General features: G+C 40.6%; 1 protein-coding gene across 2 annotated transcripts in view; it reads left to right on the top strand.

The window, feature by feature from the left end:
- The window catches only part of LOC100773418 (zinc finger protein 883), a 24624-nt gene extending 3924 nt beyond the window's left edge, over positions 1-20700 (top strand). Inside the window, exons 2-6 of one of the 2 annotated variants that reach the window (XM_027419476.2) lie at positions 1749-1875; positions 3206-3298; positions 8083-8175; positions 16813-16907; positions 17455-20700. In XM_027419476.2, the coding sequence (XP_027275277.1) occupies positions 1749-1875; positions 3206-3298; positions 8083-8175; positions 16813-16907; positions 17455-19026 (1980 nt within the window). In that variant the 3' untranslated portion in view covers positions 19027-20700. The remainder of the gene's footprint in view (positions 1-1748; positions 1876-3205; positions 3299-8082; positions 8176-16812; positions 16908-17454) is intronic. The other variant, XM_027419477.2, reaches the window with a different exon arrangement.
- The last annotated feature ends 1897 nt before the right edge of the window (positions 20701-22597 follow it).

Genomic DNA, 22597 nt, shown 5'->3' with positions numbered 1-22597 from the left:
TTCCCAAGTTTGAAGCTGATACCTAGGCCTCACAGAGAAGATGACTACTACTATTGAGGGAACTAACCCTAACAAAGAATTCTGACTCTGCACTTGTCGTGTCCCAACTCCTTACAACATGAAGTTCTAACCACTCAAGAAGCCTGGTAAAGTCTTGGAAACACACTTGGAATTTTTTTCAGGGGAAAGGAAAGACTTGAGTTTCCACTCTTTAAGAGTTTTCTGGCTGGGGAGATGGCTCAGTGGGTAAAGGCACATGCCATCAAGCCTGACGATGTGAGTTGGATCCCTGGGAAGAACTGAGTCCTATGAATTGGCCTCTCCACTTACATGTTGAGACATGACGGCAGGAAAGTAGTAAAAGCCTTTGTTTTAACAATTCAGCCACCATGCTTCTATAAGAGCAGAAAACCGTTGTCAAAACACTATGGTTTCTAACATTTTAGTCTCGAGTCTGTTGGTGATGACATGTGTGATCAGAAGGAAGGCAGCAGGGAAGGTGCCAGAGGCAGCATAAGTGAGTGCGGCCAGAAACACCTGGATGCATTGTGTGTTTGAGTTTGAATTAATTTCAGACCATTGAGTATTACTCCTACCCATTATTTTCTGACTCTTATACTCAATGACTTTGTAAGAAATAGGACAATGCTGTGGTTTCTGGGAGTTGGACCCATGCCCTTGCTCTATCCAGACCTGCTGGGTACCGCTGCCCTGCATCACCAGCCCCAGCCCCTGCCTTCCTTCTCACTGGCTTGTTGGTTCTTTACAGATTACCTTTATGCGGTTGTGTTTCTGTACACTTTTCTCCTGCTAGTAACATAGACCTTGTATACATATGTATTTTATATGTACGGACTCATTTTTCTGAAGTGCCTCTTGGCTGCAAAGAGACTGGACCTTTGTTGGACTTGACAGTCAAGCTAATAGTATATTTTGAGAAAATTTAAGACACGTACTTAACCTGCTATCCTGCTGCAGCCTCACTCAGCCTGTTTGAGTTTAATGTGCCTTTAAGAGAGCAATCCTATGCCTTGGATTTCCAATGCAGACAGCTTTTACTATCTACACTAAAAACATAGTTTTAACTTAAAGTTATGAACTCTTCCACGCCCCAACACAGAGTAATATGTGTCTGTTGTGGTAATCATTTGCTGAAGACATCCAAAAGGTTGAAAGTAACCTTATACAACAAATATTCACCCAAAGTGTTGGAAGTAACATGTGGATATAGTTTGATAACATCTGTTTGTGGTTATGTTTGCTGGTCTGGTCTGGGTCAGTTGGGAGCAATAAAGTAACATCTTCCCTTGCAAAGCTCTGTTAAAATTTTCCCTTCATTGCTTCCCATACCAGGTTTTCTGTGCTGTTCAGTAAATATACAGTGAAGCCCTTTGTTAGGGACACAAGGACAATGCAGGGAAAGAAATGAAGAGTTGACATTTGGGCTCTCTCTTGGCCGACTTAATACAAAAGGGTGTCTATGTTTTCATTCCTTCATGTGTTATCGATACATTGTAGATTATTTCTATTACAATTCCTTAGAAAATTCTTTGCTCATATTTTTGTGACGCCACATGAACTCACAAGGACGATATTTGAATTGGCTTTGCTTTCTACTGTGGTAAAGAAGGCACACCAAGTTTTAGCTTATTTAAGACACTGTCAAGTCACTCCTACACAGAAGAATAAGCCCAGTTTTTGTTCCCAAGTCTGAAGATTAGGGCTGAAGAGAAGTGTTGTCATTCCAGGAGTCGCTGTCATTTGAGGACATAGCTGTGTACTTCACCTGGCAGGAGTGGCAGGACCTGGACATTGCACAGAAGCTGCTGTACAGGGACGTCATGCTGGAGAACTACAGCAGCCTGGTGTCCCTGGGTGAGTGAGTGTAACTCCTTGGAATGCTCAGTAGCTGCTGTGTCCCTGAGTGAGTGAGTGTAACTCCTCGTAATGCTCAATAGCTGTTGTTTTCCGTTGATGCGTGTAGGAACTGTCAATCTTTTGTATTGTAACTGTTAGCTGATGCATGATAATGGCACACATTTCTGGAGGACAGTGTGGCTTTGCAATACACTTACACAACATGTAATAATCAGATGATGGTAAGTCACCACTCAGGCATATACTGCTTGTTTGTAATATGGAAAATTTAAATCTCTCAGCTATTTTGAAATACTCAATTTGTTTTTTCCTGCCATATATTTTCTTTCGTATTAGAGAACATAAATTACTAATTCCTTCCCACATCTACCCCGGTGAATATTAGACATCCTCTCCCCCTGACCCCCATACATTTTTCCACTGTAATAACCACTGTTTATTTCCCCCTTATTTCTTTAAAACTACCTTTAGCTTTCATGTGTAACTAAAACACACGGCATTTTTCTTTTTCTGACATAGTTCACTTTTGTATTGCAGCTTTCCTAGGGAGATGCAGAAGATCTGGTCACTCCGGATACAGGGGGAATCAGGGACCAAAGAAATGCCTTATAACTTCCAGCTTTGCAAATAAATGAATTTAGTGGGGTTAAAGAACATGGCTGGGGAAATGGGTTACCCAGAAACTTCTTGTCATGTAAGTGTGAGGACCTGGGTATCTTCTTCAAGCCTGCGTATATTGGTTATTTTTGTTGTTGCTGTCAGAAAATACGCTGGCCAAACAGCTTAAGGAAGGGAGTAATTATTTTGGCTTACAATTCCGGGGTACAGTCCATTATGACAGGGAAGTCATGACATCAGGAGCCTGAGGTGGCTGGTCACATATTCTACCTGATGAAGACACCTCTATCAGAGTGATGGATGCTCCTGCTAGCTGGTCTCCTTGACCAGGGAATGGTACAGTTCCCCCCTCACTACACCATCTCCCCAGCCCCTGTGTGCTCTTCCCACCAATTTTGTTTCTAGCTATTTCTTTTTCAATGACTCTTGCTCTTTTTTCAATTTATTCTTAATTATCATGCATTGTTTTTCTAGTTTCGTTGTATTGCTGTCTTATTTTCTTCTCTTTACATATTCATGGTATTTGGGGTTATGTGTCAGGTAGTTTAATGCCACATAAGGGTAATAGTCTAGTCTGTGAAGTGGGTGAGTGTAAACATGTTCTAGCAAAAATTTCTGATTCACCCACAGTTCCTCCCACAGAAGAGTGTCTGTCATTAGGGAACCTGGGTGCTATTGGCAGAAACTGTATATGATTTCTCATTTACAGGCTGCTGCATGATCAAACCTGAGCTGATCCTCATGCTGGAACGTGAATTTGGGCCATGGAGGGTAGCAGATACCTCACTCTGGAACTTTCCAGGTCAGTCGGTCCATACTGGCTAAGGGAAAAGGTCATCAAATATCTGTCATGGTGAGGTGGTTTTGCCGAATTATACCTAGAGACAGGCTTGAATATGGTTGGCCTTGTGGATTAGACAGAGCCTGAAGATGTTTCTCCACTTAAACCCATCTCCCTGTTTCCTTGCTCAAGTATATTTTATAGAGATCTAGTCTCACTCATATTTGAGGTCAAGTTTAGCTAGCAGATGTAATGACAACACGATTTTATGTTGTTATTTTTCCTGACATGTTTTTTCCATGTCTTAGTACATTCCTAGGGGGCTGAAAAGAAATACCTATTTGCTCCGTCGTAGTTAGAGTTTCTATTGCTACGATAAAACACCATTACCAAAGCAATTTCTAAGAGGAAGTGAGTTTATAGTTACAGAGGGTTCAGTACATGATGGTGGAGCAAAGAAATGACAGCAGGAACATCTAAGAACCCCCATCTCAAACTACAAGGAGGTGGCAGAGAAGCACACTGGAAATGGCACCAGTCTTTTGAAACCTCAAAGACTGCCCCCAGTGACATACCTCTTCCAAAAAGGCCACACCTCCTAATCCTTCTGAAATATTCATGCCAAATTTAGATCAAACATTCAAAATGAGCCTATGTAGGCCATCTGCATTCATCCAAATGAGCCTTACCTCACTAGCCCACAGAAAGATTTCATTCATTTTGTTTAGTAAATAAATATGCCTTTTAAAATTACTTAAATACAAAGGTAGCTTTGAGACAGTTGTATCACCTCCAAATCTCAACCCTAGTCAGTTCTTACCTCTTTATGTCACATGAAGTTGGGCGGAGGAGTCCTCAGTGAAATCTCAGTTGACTGTTGCACTGGTAAATTCAAGGTGCCTATGGTTGCCTACACAGAATCTTTACAAGGGGAGTCAGCCGGCATTCTCGCATGGGGTTTGTGGGGGAACCTGAGCCCCCATTCCTTGCTAAGAAACTATTGACAGTTGAGGAGGTCCAGTCAGTTTTCTTTAGGACAACCCCACAGTCACCCATGGGTATCTGGGCAGCACACATTCCAGTCATAGGTCATTAAAGGGCTGGGGAGGGGAGGAGATGAAGGTAGGAGTGAGGGGTGGATGTAGAGGAGTTAAAGGGAGGAATCACATGAAATTGTCACAAAATTAATGCAAATATTATAGTTTTAAAAAATCTCACTTGAGGGGCTTCTGTCAAACTTTGAGAGAATATAAAATCCACATTACTGTTACCATGAACCTAGATAGCTGCAATATATTTTTCTTTATTATTTCATTGCCGTGAGTGAAGCTGTGTTGTTTTTGAGATGGTGATACATATTTCAAAGACAGAGGAAATTGCTACGCTCCTCTTAACATAATGCCCTTCCCTCCTGCCCATGTCCCTAGAAGTGACAGTAGTTTTGCTTTAATGGATGAATATTCAAGTGTTGATATATGCCATCTTTCCTTTTGTCTATTCCTGGGTTGATGGACTACATTGGTGATGTGTCTTGACATTTAAACAGCTGCTGCAGTAAACGGGAGTGCAACTTTCTTGGCAGAAGACTGATTTCATTTTCTTTACCTCCATATGATGTGATCACGCTGCACTTGGCTTTCAGAGCAGCATATTTCATAATAGTTATGAGACTTTCAATATTTGTCTGCATTCTGTATCTTACATAAGAACCTTTGTCACTGTAATGCAGGAATGGTCTTCTTTATGGTTTTTATGTGCATCCTCCTCATGATTGAGGGAGTACACATTTGTTCATTTTCCTCGTGATTGGGGGAGTACACATTTGTTCACTGATCCATGAGTTCTTTGTTTGACATGTTGGAGAAGGTTCTTATTTAGGCTGGTTACAAAGATTTCATTAGGTCACTTGCTTTTCTGCTGCTTAGGTGTTTTGGGTTTTTACATATTCTGAATCTTTTGTTTGATAAATAGTTTGCCAGTATTCTCTCCAGTCTTAAGGTCAAGTCTTCATCCTGTTGATTGCTTGCTTTTCTGTATAGTCAAGTTTTCAGTTTAATGTAACCCTGTTTGTTCTATTGTTTGTGTTGACTGTGGTTTTGACATACTTAAAAATACTCTGTCTGCATTGTCCTGTATGTCCCTGCATTTTCTAGAAGCTTCATAGTTTCTGTACAGTGAGTATTTCACCGCTGGGATGCTTCACACATGATCGCTGTAGTCATTTCATGTTCCCCTTTGCCTTTCTATTGTCAGTGAGAGTTTTTAACCTGTGTTCATCAGAAGTATTGGTTGTATCGTTTGTTGTATCTATGTCTGGTTTAAAAAAAATCGTTGTAACCCTGGTGTATAAAGTGACAGTCAAGAACTTTGTTGTTGTTGTTGTTGTTGGTGGTGGTATGTGTGTGTGTGTGTGTGTGTGTGTGTGTGTGTGTGTGTGTGTTTGTGTGTGTGTGTGTGTGTTCTAATCTCTTCTTTGAGAATTCCATACCTGTATACAATATATTAATCATATTAACATTCAGCTCCTCCCAGACCCCTTCTCATATCCCCCGCTCAACTTAATGTCCTCTTTTCATAGCCCACCAAATGCAGTCAGTGCATGCCTCTGTGAATGGGTGTAGGCCCATCTATTGGAGCACGCACACCAGCCAGGGGCTACTTCACTGAACAACACTGGCTTTCCTGCCCCAGCAGGCTTCAACTGCCAAAACTGCTCAGCTAGGTGTGGGAATTTGTGGGAGCTAGAGTTCCATTCATGATGGAACTCTAGCTCCCTTGATCTTGTGCAGGTCCTGTGTAGGTGACCCAGGCTTTTGTGAATCCATGAGTCCAGTTAGTGCTACCAATAGATGCCTGTGTGTAGTGGCATCTCCTGGTCCATAGGCAGTCTTTCAGTGACCTCATCTTAAAGAAAACAGACTGTCCCTTTCCCAGAAGGGCATTCATTGCCAGTCACTGCTCAGGTTGAGTCGGACTTTATGAGCACCTCCCCCTCCACTCGGGGACTCTAGTTGTGCATGCTGTCACAGTCTCTGAGTTCACAGATTTGGTTTCTTAGAGGCAGTGCTTATGAATGAAAGCATTCTTTATTTCTTTTTTCCCAACTTTAAAAAAAACATATGATTATATTTATTTTCTTTGAATGAGTTTTTGCTTGGATGTATATCTGTGTACCAGGTATGTTTCCTCCCCCCAGCCCCACCCACCCCAGTTTTTTAATGTGCCTGGATTATTTTAAAATAGCCTATCTTTGTACACAGTCATCCCCCGCCCCCATCCCAGTTTTCCTCTGCCTGGTCCATTTCCTATGAAGTCCTTTTGCATTTTACTTACTTCTTTAGTTGAGCTACTTCCCCTGCTGTAGCTGACTTGGGGAGAACCAGCCCCCAGTCAGTACCAGGGCTGCAAAAGCATCCATGAAGGTAGCAGGGACTTAGGAGACATTCTTACCCAAGGGTGGCTAGACTTTACCATCTGAGGAGACATTCTTACCTAAGGGTGGCTAGACTTTACCATCTGAAGAGACATTTTTACCTGAGGGTGGCTAGACTTTACCATCTGAGGAGAAAATAAGGAAACACAAGCTTTCTACTGGTGGCCTAAGAAAAAAGGAACAAGTGCATGCTTTCCTGATGGGGACCTTCTCTTTTACTTTGTCTTAAATCATCTGTCTTTCTTGATAATCTCTCTTTATATACACACATCTCTCTCCTGCTCAGCTACATATTTCTGTATTCAATTACATCTCTTTTCACATGGCTACACATCTTTCTTTTACATACATTTTCCTTCCACGGCTCTTTTCTACACTGATTCATTTCCTTTACCTCCACACAGTCACAAATCTCCACACAGCCATAGCTATATATCTTATTTACACAGCTCTCACCATACAGAACTTTACACAGTTCCTAGGCACAGTTTCTCTATGTAGTAGCAGCTCTCTCTCTCTCTCTCTCTCTCTCTCTCTCTCTCTCTCTCACACACACACACACACACACACACACACACACACACACACCAGTAAAACAACACCTGGGAAAATGAACTTGTGTATTTTCTCCAGGGGCAACCAGCCTGCTTTGAATCTGCTCTGAAGTCTAAAGTTAGCTGTGTAAAAGGCTGTCTTTATGACTGAGAATCCTATGCAAAGAGTAAACCTGAGTAATGAAAAATATAGGCAGAAACCGTCCTCCTGACCATCACAGCTGATGTGTGCCCAACAAGTATAACACACACCACCAAAGGGCTGTGGAGAGAACCCACAACTGTTCTTATTAGAGAGATAAATAAAGGCACTTGAGAACTTTATGACTTTATGGACAGGAACAACCTGTCATTCATAATCAATAACCCTATGGCTTTGCCAGGTAGGGCTCCCCGACAGCATCTAGTGGGTCAACTTGTTAAATATTAGTTGTCACTGCTGTACATTCCCATAGTTCTCTGCACTCTGCAAATTTTCTGGGTGTTTGTTTTCTTGCTTCTTGTTATTGTTGTTGTTTTTATGCCCTCATCTTATTCAATTGCCTTAAATGTGTGTGCCTTTGCAATTTCATTGTGTTACCATTTAGTTTTCTATTCTGTTTACTTAAGTTTAAAAACAGTCATTATTTTAGGCTATCATGCAGCTTAATGTGATCTGAGGATAATATTCCACTCAGTAAAGAGTGTGAGTATAAATCTTGTACTCAAAGTGTTTCATAACCACACATCTTAGCAGAGTCTTGAAATGGACTTGCTGTCTTTCATCGTTGGCCCTAACTTGGCCCATTTGGATCAACTACCTCATTTCCCCTTTACAGGGTACTACATGACCAGACCAGAGTTGAACATCAAGTTTCAGCATGGATTTGAGCCATGGAGTGCCTCACAAGCCTCACTCTGGAGCCTCCCAGGTCAGTTGGTACATGCTCAGCAGATACCGGTTATATTGATTGATCTCTTTGCACCCACTTTCACCAAACCAAGCCTAAGAGACCGCTGGTCTCATGGATCTCACAGACACTTACTTTATGCAATGTCCAAAACAGTTCCCCATATCAGAGCTTCAAAGAAGTGGTACCAATATCCAAGTTGTGTAAAACGCTGTCTTTGTGGGTTATTCAGCAAAATCTAAACCAAGGGAACATTTCCAAATTCCTTTCACAAAGCCATTATTACATTGATACCAAAAGACCAAACAAATTAAAGGAAAAGCATAAACTAATATGACCCTTGTGAAGATAGATGCAAGATTTTTCAATAAAATACTTTATAAATCAAATTCAAGAACACATCAAAAAGAATATCCAGCACAGTCAAGTCTGCTTGACCCCAGAGATGCAGGACTGGGTCAACATATGGAAATCAATAAATGTAATCCACATAGACAGACTGAAGGGCAGAAAACACATGATCATCTTATTAGATGCAGAAAAAGCCTTTGGCAGAATGCAAAATCCCTTCATGATGGAAGTCCTGGAGAAATGAGGGATACAAGGGACTTAACACAATAAAGAAAATTTATATGTGCAGGTTTATATAATTTATAAAGCAAGCCTATAGCTAGCATCAATCTAAATGGAGAGAAACTCAAGATGTTTCCCCCTAAAATCAGGAACAAGAAAGGATGCCTACTGTCTCTATACCTGTTCAGTATAGTACTTGAAGTCTTAGCTAGAGCAACATGATGACTGAAATAGATCAAGGGGATACAAATAGGAAAGAAGCCATAGTATCTTTATTTGCATATGATATGGTTTTATCCATCACCCTATTTTTTTTCCCCGAGGTGTGTTTTTGTAGATTTTTTTTCTAGTACATTTATAGGTCTTATAAGCCATTGTTGGTTAGCTACCTTACCTAACTGTTTTTCTTTCTTTTTAAATGATAGTGGTTTTTGTTTGTTTCTTGTTTAGGTTTTATTGACACATTATTTTATTATTTTTTCTTGATTACTTTGTAGACAGTTCTTGTGTTATTGAGGAACAAATAACAATTACACACATTTTCTTTTTTTTAATTTTGTATTTAAATTGAGAACATTCTTATTTTACATACCAATCACAGTTCCCTCTTCCTCCCACTCTCCCATTCTCCCCACTGTCTCCCCATCTCACCCTCCACCCACTCAGGGTGAGGTCTCCCATGGGGGATCATCAAAGTCTGTCACATAATTTGGGACAGGACCTAGGCCCTCCCCCCTTATCTAAGATGAGAGAGTATCCCTCCATAGGGAATGGGCTCCAAAAAGCCCATTCATGCACTAGGGATAAATACTGGTTCCACTGCCAGAGGCCTCAGAGATTGCCCAAGCTCCCCAACTGACACTACATTCAGGGGGTCTGGTTTGGTCTTATGCAGGTTCCCGAGCTGTCAGTCTGGAGTCAGTGAGCTCCCACTTGCTCAGCTCAACTATTTCTGTGGGTTTCCCCAGGGTGGTCTTAACCCATTTGTTCATCACTCCTCTCTCTCTATAAATGGATTCCAGGAATTCAACTCATTGTTTAGCTGTGAATCTCTGCTTCTGCTTCCATCAGCTACTGAATGGTGGCATTTAAGGTAGTCATCAATCTCATTATAGGGGAAGGGCATTTAAGGTAGCCTCTCCACTATTGCTTAGATTCTTAGTTGGGGTCACCCTTGTGGATTCCTGGGAATTTCCCTAGTGCCAGGTTTCTTGTTAAGCCAACAACGACTCCCTTTATCAAGGTAGCTCTTTCCTTGCTCTCCTCTGTTCTTCCCCCAACTTGACCTTCCTGCTCCTTCATATTCTCCTCCCCCTTCTCTTTCTCCTCTCCTCTTTCTCCTGTCTCTCTACCCCCTTTCTCCATACTCCCAATTTACTCAGGAGATTTTGTCCCTTTCCTGTTCTCGGGGGTCCATGTATGTCTCTCGTAGGGCCCTCCTTGTTTCCCAGCTTTTCTGGGGTTGTGGAATATAGTCTGGTTATCCATTGCTCCATGTCTAATATCCATCCACTTATGAGTGAGTACATACCATGTTTGTCTTTCTGGGTTACCTACTCAGGATGGTTTCTTCTAGTTCCATCCATTTGCCTGGGAATTTCAAGATTTCATTTTTTTTTTTCTTTTTCTGCTATGTAGTACTCCATTGCGTAAATGTACCACATTTTCTTTATCCATTCCTCGGTTGAGGGGCATCTAAGTTGCTTCCAGGTTCTGGCTATTACAAAGAATGCTGCTATGAACATAGTTGAGCAGATGTACTAGTTGTATGAATGTGCATCCTATGGGTACATGGCTAAGAGTGGATTTTGCTGGGTCTTGAGGTAGAATGATTCCAATTTTCCTGAGAAACCACCATATTGATTTCCAAAGTGGCTGTACAAGTTTGCATTCCTACAAGCAATGGAGGGGTGTTCCTCTTTTTCCTCATCCTCTCCAGCATAAGCTGTTATTTTTGATTTTTAGCCATTCTGACAGGTGTAAGATGGCATCTCAGAGCTTTTTTGGTTTGCATTTCCCTAGTGGCTAAGGATGTTGAGCATTCCATAAGTACCTTTGGCCATTTGAGATTCCTCCACTGAGAATTCTCTTTTTAGATCTATACCCCGTTTTTGAATTGGATTATTTGGTGTTTTGGTGACTAGCTTCTTGAGTTCTTTGTAGAGTTTGGAGATAAGCCCTCTGTCAGATGTGGGGTTGGTGAATGTCTTTTCCCAATCTGTGGGCTGCCATTTTGTCTTGTTGACTGTGTCCTTTGCCTTACAGAAGCTTCTCAGTTTGAGGAGGTCCCATTTATTAATTGTTGATCTCAGTGTTTGTGCTATAGGTGTTACATTCAGGAAGTGATCTCCTGTACCAATTCGTTCAAGGGTACCTCCCACTTTCTCTTCTAAGAGGTTCAGTGTGGCTGAATTTATGTTGAGGTCTTTGATACATTTGGACTTAAGTTTTGTGCATGGAGATAGATATGGATCTATGTACAATCTTCTATATGTCTGCATTTAGGTATATCAGCACAGTTTGTTGAAGATGCTTTCTTTTTTTCCATTGTATAATTTTAGCTTCTTTGTAAAAAATCAGGTGTTTATAGATGTGTGGATTAATATCCGGGTCTTCGATTCTATTCCATATGTCCACCTGTTAGATTTTGTGCCAAAACCAAGCAGTTTTCATTACTATAGTTCTATAGTAGAGCTTGAAGCCAGGGATAGTGATGCCTCTGGAAGTTCCTTTATTGTACAGCATTGATTTGGCTATCCTGGTTTTTTTTGTTTTTCCATATAAAGTTGAGTATTGTTCTTTCAAGCTCTTTGAAGAATTGTGCTGGGATTTTGATGGGGATTACATTGAATCTGTAGATTGCTTTTGGTAAGATTGTCTTTTTTACTATGTTGATCCTACCTACCCAAGAGTATGGGAGATCTTTCCATTTCCTGATATCTTCTTTAATTTCTTTCTTTCTTTTTTTTTTTTAAAGACGAAGTTCTTGTCATACAGTCTTTCACTTTTTTGGTTAGAGTTACCTCAAGATATTTTATGTTGTTTGTGGCTATTGTGAAGGGTGATATTTCTCTTATTTCTTTCTCAGCCCATTTATTCTCTGTAAACAGTAGGGCTACTGATTTTTTTTAGTTCATCTTGTATCCTGCCACTTTGCTGAAGGTGTTTATCAGTTGTAGGAGTTCCCTGGTAGAGTTTTTGGGGTCACTTATGCATGCTATCATATCTTCTAAATAGTGCAAGTTTGGCCTCTTCCTTTCCAGTTTGTATCCCCTTGATCTCCTTTGCTGTCTCGCTGCTCTGGCTCCAGCTCTGAGTACTGTGTTGAGGAGACGTGCAGAGGATGCACAGTCTTATCTTGTTTCTGACTTTAGAGGAATCACATTGTGCTTCTTTCCATTTAGTTTGGTGCTGGCTGTTGGCTGCTGCATATTGCCTTTATTATGAACAAACATTCTCTTTAAAGGACTTACTTCAGGGAGAGAAAACTTAAGGACAGGTATGATGTACTTTGGTGAGGTAAGAACTACAAAGAATGTTACTTGGTGGAAGGGAACAAAACATACACTTTTGTTTGTCTTTTCTAATCTTAGAGAAGATACTAAAGTGACCTAAATTTTAAGGAATTATTTATTGTTTTTATTTAAACTTTGATATGACAGTTTTCTTTTTTCTTTTATTGAAAATAGATTCCTCCCCACACACAACACAATATATCCTGATTACAATTTCCCCTTCCTCTACGCCTACCAGTTTCTGGCCACCTCCCTTCCCATCCGGATCCACTCCCTTTTTGTCTCTCATTAGAAAACAAACAGGCTTCTAAGAGATAATTGAAATAAAACAAAACTAACACATTGGGTTTGGACAAGACAAAAAAATAGAAAGAAATGTCCCTAAGAAAAGGCATACAAATCAGAGAACCATTTGTTCACACACTCTGGAATCCCATAAAAGCATGAAAGTGGAAAGCATAATATACTCACAGCCCTTGTACAGATCCATGCAGGTTCTGTGCATGCTCCCTCAGTCTCTGAGTGCATGTGAGTTTTGATCATGTTGCTTTAGAGGGCCTTGTTCTTCTGGTGTCCTCTGTCCCCTCTGGCTCTTATACTCTTTTCACCTACTCTTCCTTGGGTTTCCTTGAACTCTGAGGAATGGAGAGATCCCATTTGGAGCTGTGTGTTTCTAAATCTCTCGGTTTCTTGTTCTCTGCATGCTGCATAATTCTTGCAGTAGCTCCCATCTGCTGCAGGAAGAAGCTCCTCTGAAGATGGGTAAGGAAGAGTATGGAGAATGTCAGTAGGAGTCATTTTATTGCTTTTTTATAAGAAGAGTGATATTTTCTGGGACTTCAATTTGATCCCACTGATCCACATTTCTGTTTATGTGCCAATAAAATGCAGTTTTTATTATTATATCTGTGTAGCGCAACTTAAAAATACTAATGGTGATACTTCCTACAGTTCTGGTACTAGTCAGGATTGTTGTAACTATCATGGGTATTTTTATGTTTCCATATGAAGTTGAAAATTGCCCTTTCAAGATCTGTGAAGAACTGTGTTGGAATTTTGAGGGGGGTTGCATTGACTCTGTAGATTACTTTTAATAGGATGGCCATTTTTGCTGCACTAATCCTACCTATCCATGAACATGGGAAATCTTCCTGTCTTCTGATTATCTTCTTCAATTTCTTTGTTCAGTGTCTTGAGGTTTTTAATATGTCTTCAACTTGCTTGATTTGTGTTACTGCAAAATGGCTTATATTATTTGAGGCTGTTCTGGAAGATGTTATTTCCCTGATTTCTTTCTCAGTCAGTCATTTGTATATAGGGGAGCTACTGAGGTTTGTGAGCTAATTTTGTATCCAGCTACTTTGTAGAAAGTGTTCCTCTGCTATAAGACTCTTCTGATGCAATGTTTAGTGTCACTTTTGTGTACTATCATATCATCTGCAAATAAAGGTATTTAGAGTTTTCTTTTCACATTTATTTTCCCTTGATCTCCTTCAGTTGTCTTATTACTCCAGCTAAAACTTCACATACTATATTGAATTGGTGTGTAGAGTGTGGGCAACCTTGTTTTATTTGTGATATAGTAGAATTGTTTTGAGTTTCTTTTCATTTAAGTTCATGTTGGATAAAATTTGCTGTAAACTGCCTTCCTTATGTTAAGGTCTCTCCAGGTCTTTATCAAGAATGGATTTTGGATTTGTCAAAGGCCTTTTCTGGCCATGACATGTACTTTTTTTCTTTCAGTTTGTTTACATGGTGAATTCCTTTTATTGACTTATGTATGTTGAACTATTCCTGTGTCTCTGGGATGAAGCCTACTTGATCAGTGTAGATGAACTTTTTGATGTGTTTTTAGAACATATGCAAGTATTTTATTGAGAATTTCACATCTATGTTCATAAGGGAAATTGGTCTGTAATTATCTTTCTTTGGGGCACATTTAATAGTGATCATGATTAGAACACAAATTTGAAAATCAGCAACCCAAACAGCTTGTTTTTAAATTTCTCTTTATTCTCCAGAACATTGTATGTGTATTCAGTGAGGTGTGATCTGTCCCATTTTCTCCTTCAGGTCTCCTTATGGTCCCACAACAGTCCTTTTCTTCATATCATATTTTTTGTTTTTGATGATAGTTTTTATAATCCACTAAGTCCAGTTAGTGTTGTATGTACACACATGGAGCATGGAGAGCCTACCACAGCTCTATCCTCATAAAAGAATGATGCTGCCTCCTTAACAACTATCCACTGTAGATAGCTTCTCAGTAAAGAATGGGCCTGCAGACTGTCTATCTCATGTATGCCTGGTTTTCCCCTGGCTTGGCCTTGCATTTGTCCTATAGAAGTAAACACAGCTGCCGTGAGTTCATGAGTTTTCAGAAAACAGCATCAGAGCATGCATTCCCACCCTTTGGCTCTTGTGTTCCTTCTGCTTCTGTTTCTAAGATTCCCTTTGTGCCTTGGTGGTGCTGGGTTAATATAGATGTCCTATTTGGACTGAGCACTCAGTATCTTGCTCATCCCCATGACCACTTGTCCATCTCTGCTGACTGCTGGCCACTGAGAAAAGAGGCTTCTCTGGACAAAGTTTAGAGAAGCCCATCTTTGTGGGCATAAACAGAGCTATTTAGAAGGCAATTTGACAGGGTACCCATTTAGCCCAGTAACAACAGCAGCTTCTACCCAAGGTAGCAGTTTGCACTCCCCTGCCATGGGCTTTTTGACCGGTGTTACAGTACTGGAGGTTAAACAGTTTTAATGTAGTTACTAGCCTGTGGGATTTCTAAGAGAATGAGAGAGGAACATCTGATTTTCAGGATAAGATGGCAGATTAGAAGTTTTCTTCATGGTGTTATGGGAATGGGGAGAATACAAACAGCAAAGGAGAGATTATATTTAAGGGGAAGACAGTGAAATGTGCTGGGGATCCAGAAAAATGCATCAGGACAGTTATAAAGGAGAAAAGCAGACAGGCAAAGCAGAAAGGAAGTGGGAAACAGTTCATACCCCTATCTCCCAAAGCCAGAACTGTAAAGTAAACTCAACTGTAAGGTAAGTACAAAGAGCGTGATTGCCAGCAGACTAGAATTTTTGAGCACACTACACACATCTTTTCTGTAAAGGATTAAATATTCTGCCTGGCAGCCTAGGCTTGGAGGAGAAATCGGTGCATTTATGTGGGAGTGCCTTCTAGTCTTAGGACCTGAAAATGAGGCGCGGTCACGAAACAGGGAGACTGTGGGCGCATTGACACCATGAGAGATGGCTGCATGAGGAAGTTGTGGGAGCTGCAGGTTCAGATGCCAAATCCATGAGAAACTTAAGCAACAGGGACTTTGTGATGTGTGTGAGAAGTAAACCCCAGTCATTCCTTGTAGTTTACTGCAAAGAACAGGAAACTGAGACCATCATTAGCAGATTGTTTGGCCTCCAGACTCTCCTCCCATCAATGAATGCTTGACTAGCATAATCAGACCAACAACTCTGTACTTAAGTCCAACAGGTCTAGATTTTCAGTCTGCTCCCTGTTGTATGATTTGCTATTGGTTAGTTCTGAAAGAATCAAGACCAGTCAAGTCCCAGTTTCCTCTGGTCTTCCATAGTCCAAAAATGGGGCCTTTGGAAATGATTCTGCTCTATTTGTAAAGTAGAGCTCCGTTTTTTGTAAACAGTGGGGTTCTTAACTGAATGCAGCCCTGTTGATCACAAAACAGTGACTATCCCAGCTCTCAGCCAACATATAGTACTAAGGGTGAGCCGAGAGGAAAAAAAAAAAAAGCATTATACTTAACTTGTAGCCCAATAGTAGAGACCACAGATAAAATGTTAGTCTTATAATTTGTTTACTTTCTTTCTTTTAACATATTTTTACTGAAGAAGAAAAATATAGTTATTTTAAAATTGTCTCCAAGAAGGTGATGCAGCAAAAGAGTATCGTTGTTTTAGGAAGCCCATGTAAATCCAGAAAATGAAAACAATATACAAAACTTAAGGTAGACCAAATGAAGAATTTGAAGAAAGCTCCTTTCTTTTTTCTTTTAAGCAGAAAATTTGCATAAGTAAATAATTGGCCGTGTCTCAGGACAAAGTATATTAATTGAATTACACATGCATAGAAATCCTTTCCCTAATCTTTATTCTTGCCCATTCAGCTGTGCTTACATCCTTAAAGAAACTGATACAGACTACCATTGGTTCACATAGAAAAGAGGTTCAGTGTGGACTAGCACTAGAAACCCAGATAATAGAGAAATGGAACAAAGAACAAATGACTGGTAAAAATTGGTGTTTAGAAAGATATAACTGAGAAGTAGATGGATACTTTACTTACTTGTTTGAACCAAGCATAGCAAAGCCTCAAAGCAAACTGACTAAGCTCTGGAATGCCTATTCTTGTAGTATTGTATTAACTCATTGAAGACTAAGATATACTTATCATAAGTGAATATATTAAAACTTATGTCTTGAGGATACAAAGACACTACTATCTATTTGAATTACCTAAAAAAAATCTTCGTATGATTAATAAACATTGTTTTTGTTTGCTTGTTTGTTTAATGTTATTTTAGATGTCCATAATGTAAGTGGCCTGGGAAATCAAGAGACACACTTGTGGCAAGTGGAAGTCACCAATGGCATTACATCATATGAACAGATGGTTGAAGTAGGTACAGTTTTTTGTGTAAGCTAAACCACATTTAAAGTGTGAACATTAAATAGTGCTGTACTTACTCAGGAACTTAATCCACAGCAAACTGCCCTGACTCTCCACAATGGGCCTGAAAAGATGCAGGGTAGAAAAGAATCTGATAATTTTAATGTAACCGACACTTATGGAGCATCTTAGTTTCCATTGTTAGAACCACACTTTGCAGTATATACTTACTATTTGCAGCCAATTTTATTGATACATGAGAAATTTCATTTATGGGAGACCTAATTAAAGTTTGCTGAGTACGGAAATCCTTTGGGTGATGTCACATTTTCCACCCAAGTCATGACTTAGTTAAGAATGGAAAGTTTAAGTCTAATGTATTTTGGGTAGCAAGACTAAACTTAATAAAGAGTATGAAATACACAAAGAACACTTCTACAAATGTCAATTTGTGAGAATTATGCATTAAGAAGTCAGACCTCAAAAATATCAGGAAACAAATAATGGTGAATAGTCTCATGGGTTATAAGAATGTAACACATTTTTCTGTCTCAAGGCAGAACTACAGATTCAAGAGAAAATGCATCAAGGGGCAAAACCGTATGAATATAAAGAATGTGTGGAAGCAATTTATCAGAATTCACAGCACACCATGAATCAGACATCTCTGTCCTATGAGAACTCCTTTGGAGGGGAGGAATGTAGAAAATCTTTCTATTATCAGTCCACCCTCACTCAACATCAAAGATTTTATATAGGTGAGAAACTCTATGAGTCTCCACAGTGCTGGGAAATTTTCCCCTGGAAGTCCCAAGTCAGTGTACATGCAGGTGAGAGACGCTATGAGTGTGAGGAATGCAGAAAGTCTTTCCACCGAAAGGCAAACCTTATTCGACATCAGAGAAGAACACATAGCAGAGAGAAGCCCTATGAATGCATAGAATGTGGGAAAACCTTCTACTGTAAGTCAGACGTCACTCGACATCAGAGAAGAACTCATAGTAGAGAGAAACCCTATGAATGTGTAGAATGTAGTAAAACCTTCTACTGTAAGTCATACCTCATTCGACATCAGAGTAGAACTCATAGTAGAGAGAAGCCCTATGAATGTACAGACTGTACTAAAACTTTCTACTGTAAGTCAGATCTTACTCGACACCAAACAACTCATAGTGGAGAAAAGCCTTTTGAATGTAATGAGTGCTCTAAAACATTCTACTATAAATCAGACCTTGCTAATCATCAGAAAACTCACACAGATGATAATCCCTATGAATGTAAAGAATGTAGGAAAACTTTCTGCTCCAAGTCAAGCCTCAATCAACATCATAGGATTCATACTGGTGAGAAGCCCTATGAATGTAATGTATGTAAGAAAAGTTTCAATTCGAAGTCAAACCTCACTGAGCATCAGAGAAGAACTCATACCAGAGAGAAGCCCTATGAATGTAGTGAGTGTTGGAAGTCCTTCTACTGTAGGTCAGAACTCATTAATCATCAGAGGACTCATACAGTGGAGAGATACTATGAATGTAAAGAGTGTAGGAAAAATTTCTACTGTAAGTCAAACCTCAATCAACATCAGAGAACTCACACTGGAGAAAAACCGTATGAATGTAAAGACTGCAACAAAGCGTTTTACTGTAAGTCAAACCTCAATCAACATCAGAGAACTCACACAGGAGAAAAGCCTTTTGCCTGTAAAGACTGCAGTAAAGCTTTCTATTGCAAGTCAAGCCTTGTCAAACATCAAAAAATTCATTCAGGTGAGAAGCCATATGAATGTGAAGAATGTAGGAAAACTTTCTTCCAAAAGTCGGATCTCACTCGGCATCAGAGAACACACACAGGTGAAAAACCCTATGAATGTAAAGACTGTAGCAAAGCCTTCTATTGTAAGTCAAATCTCAACCAACACCGGAAAACCCATACACATGAAAAGCCTTATGAGTGTAAAGAATGTAGGGAAACATTCTATTCTAAGTCAGAGCTCACTGAGCATCAAAGAAGTCATACAGATGAAAAGCCCTATGTGATGTTTAATATTGATTGTCAACTTGACAATATCTGGAATAATCTGGGAGACAGGCCTCTAGTCATGCCTGTGAAAGATTATGCAGATTCTTAGCCTTTGGGGGTGTCTCATTGATTATCTTGATTTGGCTAGTTAAAGTGGGAAGGCCCACCATAAATATGGTCGCATCATTCCCTGGTCTGGGTTTATGTACTGCATGAAAAGGGGTGGCACCATTCTATAAACTGGGGTTCTGGACTACATGAAAAGGAGAAAGGTAGATCAAGCATGACCATTGGTTGTTTTCTATTTTCTTTGTGGATGCCACTTGACAAGCCACCTTAAACTCCTACCACAGTGACTCCCCTGCAATGAAGGCTTGTACCTTCAAACTGTGAGCCACAGCAAAAAGGAACCAATACAGGAAATTGGTTCTGAGAAGTGGGGTCATTGCTCTGAAAAACTTGACTATATGGTTGTTTGGCCATTGGCAATGGTTTTCATGAGGCATGTAGACGATTTTGGAACTTGAGGCTAATAAAACCTATGAATGCTATGCTAAAGAGCTTAATGGTCCATTCTGGTGGAAGTTTATAAGACCAGGAAGCAGAGGGAAGTACAGACTGGAGGCCTGGCTCTCTCCCAAGGCTTTAGAGGAGAATGACAATGTCAGGAACTGGGCTAGAGACCATTTGTGCGATCCTTTGCAAAGAATCTGGTTTCATTTTACCTGTGTTCTGAGAACTTGAGTAAAGGTGAACTTAAAGGAAATATGCTGATTTGTTGGATGAAGAAAATTTCCAAGTAGGAGTGCATTCAGGCTGTGACACAGCTCCTGGTAACAGCACTTCCAAAAGTTTACAATGAAAACACTTGATTGAGCAGAAGATAAATACAAAAGTGATTAAAAATTGCACCTTCTCAAGGATTAAGAAATCTAAAGCAAGGCACACCTGTAGGCAAGACATGTATGGAAAAGGGGTCTCATTGATAAAAGAGCAATGCCCTGATCTGCCCAGGAACAATAGGAAATGTGTTTTTGATTGTGCTGCTGCACGTATCAAAGGCTTCAGCTTGTGAAAATGCAGACTTATTTGAAAGAAAAGAGCCTAGGCTGAGAATGCTGCTGAAAGGATATCCTGCTCTTGGAGGACAGTGCCCTAGGGAAGTCTTTCTGTAGGGTCAACACACAGTAGGTGACAGCTGTGATCCAAGAGGGCACATCACATTTCCAATGAGCAACAGCTCCTAGGAGTTTTGTGTGTGTGATACTAGTTTCGTGTGAATATTGAGGGGTCAGGTAGACTCACTCAGAGTTTCAGAAAGCTGCCGAGGCTCAGTATTGTAGGTCAGGCCAGGAGGCTCTGAATGCCCACTGCCTGAACCTGTGAAGATGAACTCTAAGTTGTCATGGAGACTCCAGTATATAAGTGATACCAGGACCATGGTGGCATCCACCAAGGAAAGCTACAGGCAAGGAGTCGGGCCAGACTTACAGGGGTTGTCTGGGCCACAGGCAGCAGAGATGGAAGGTTGGGACTTCTCAAGTACTTTGGATTCCAGATGACTATTACAAATCTCAGATGCTGGACACGGAGCAGCAAAATGTACTGTTTTCTCTGCTGGGTTTCAGCCCTGATTTTTCTTTTCATGAATGGGAATGTTTACTCTATGCTATTATGTATTGGAACCATGTAACTTGCTTTTCGGTATTAAGGGACCTCACAATTAAAAGATTGTTTCAGATGAAACTTGGACTTTGGATATTAAAACAGTGTTTGAACTGTTGAAGACTAGGGATATTTGGTGTTGTACCTAACTTTGCATTATGAAGTGGTCATCAGTTTATGGGGACAAGAAAGGAAAAGTTAATTGCCTAACAGTGACAACCATGTCAGGTTTGTAAGGTGGTGGCTAATATTGTCAGCTTGACAGGGTCTGGAATCACCTGGTAGATCGACCTCTGGGGGTGTCTGGGAGAATTTGTCTGAAGTTAATTGGGAAGGGGAGAGTTACTTTAAATGTTTGTAGCACCCTTCTATGGATTGGGGTCTACATTGGATGAAAAGGAGAAAGATGGCTAAGATTGAGCATTCATTGTGCTTGTTCTTGACTATGGAGGCCACTGGACCAGTGGCCTCGAGCTCCTGACACTATACCCTCCCTGTCTGGATGGATTCTACCTTTGAACTATGAGTAAAGAAAAAGAAAAAAAGAAACAAACTTTCTTAATTTGCTATGTCAGGATATTTTATAAAAGCCACAGGAAAAGTAAATACCGTACCCTATGGACATTTAAATGTGTAGGAGTTTGGGTTGGAGAGTTGGCTCAGCCATGAAGAGCATTGAGTCCTTTTCCAGAAAACCTAGTTTGGATTCTCTGCATCAACATGGCTCACAGCTGTCTGTAACTCCAGTTCCAAAGGCCTCCATGGGCACTGCAACCATATATTACACACACACACACACACACACACACACACACACACACACACACACAGAGAGAGAGAGAGAGAGAGGAGAGAGAGAGAGAGAGAGAGAGAGAGAGAGAGAGAGAGGCAGGCATAGGGGGGCAGGCAAAGCACTTACATACATAATATAATACATACATAATATAATTTTTAAAGCATGTTTGAAAACTTCCTCATGTAAGTCAAACTTTATGACATCCCAGAATTCACACAGGTGAGAAATCATTTTAGAGTAAAGAATGTGGGAATCTTTATACCAAAATTCGAATTTCAATAAGCATCAGAGAATTCATGGATGAGCAACAAGAAGCCTTACCATAAGAACCCAACCTTTACTTGACATCAGAGAACACATTCAGGTAAGAAACTTGAATGTAAGTGAGCACAGTGTGTCTTGCAGACACCAGCCCCACCCATTTCCCTAGAAGGGCTGTATCTCACTGCCTGGGTAAACACAGCATGACTAAAATGTGCCAGCTAGTTCTGTTTTCCCTACTAAATATATTGTACCCGGGAATCTCCATACCTACCTGTCAGTTTGCTGAGCATATATACAGTTGTATCCATTCCTTGTCACCCAGGTGAGGCTGCACATCTCGGAGACTCAAGCTTGTTCATTGCATACATGAGGGCTGTATATCCAGGAAGCTCCAGCCCCTGTGAGCACATTGTACCTGGGAGACGTCAGCCCCTCTTATCACACAGGTGAGGGCTATGTTGTGATAACCGGCAACTTCACATTACCCAGGAATCATAGAATAGCCAGCAGTTCCATCCTATCCTGTGGCCCCATTGAGATATGCATGGGAGCCTCCAGCCCAGGTAAGTGAAACATGCTTGGTGAGCTCCATCCTATCAACAGCTCCAGTGTACACAACACATCTAAGAAGCTCCAGCCTCACCTGTTGCCTTGGTGACCAAAGCATTCCTAAGTGGCTCTTGCACCTCAATAAGCACAAGGTGCCTGGGAGGCTCCAGTCCCATCCAGTTTGTGTGTTATGCCCAGAAGCCTCCAAACCCATCCAGGTGAGGGCCGTATGTCTAGGAGACTGTTTGAGCACGGTTCATACCTGGGAGATTCCGAGTCAGCCTGTGATCCTGGTAAGCCTAGGGTGCTGGGGAGGCTCTGTCCCTTGGCTTATTTGCAAAGCAGAAGCTTTATGTCTGGGAAGACCTAGCCCTGCCCATCACCTCAATGAGCACAGCATTCCAGG

This window comes from Cricetulus griseus, chromosome 5, assembly GCF_003668045.3.
Source record: "Cricetulus griseus strain 17A/GY chromosome 5, alternate assembly CriGri-PICRH-1.0, whole genome shotgun sequence".
Taxonomy (NCBI): Eukaryota; Metazoa; Chordata; class Mammalia; order Rodentia; family Cricetidae; genus Cricetulus; species Cricetulus griseus.
Note: the sequence above shows the minus strand (reverse complement) of the source record. Positions and strands in the feature narration are given on the sequence as shown.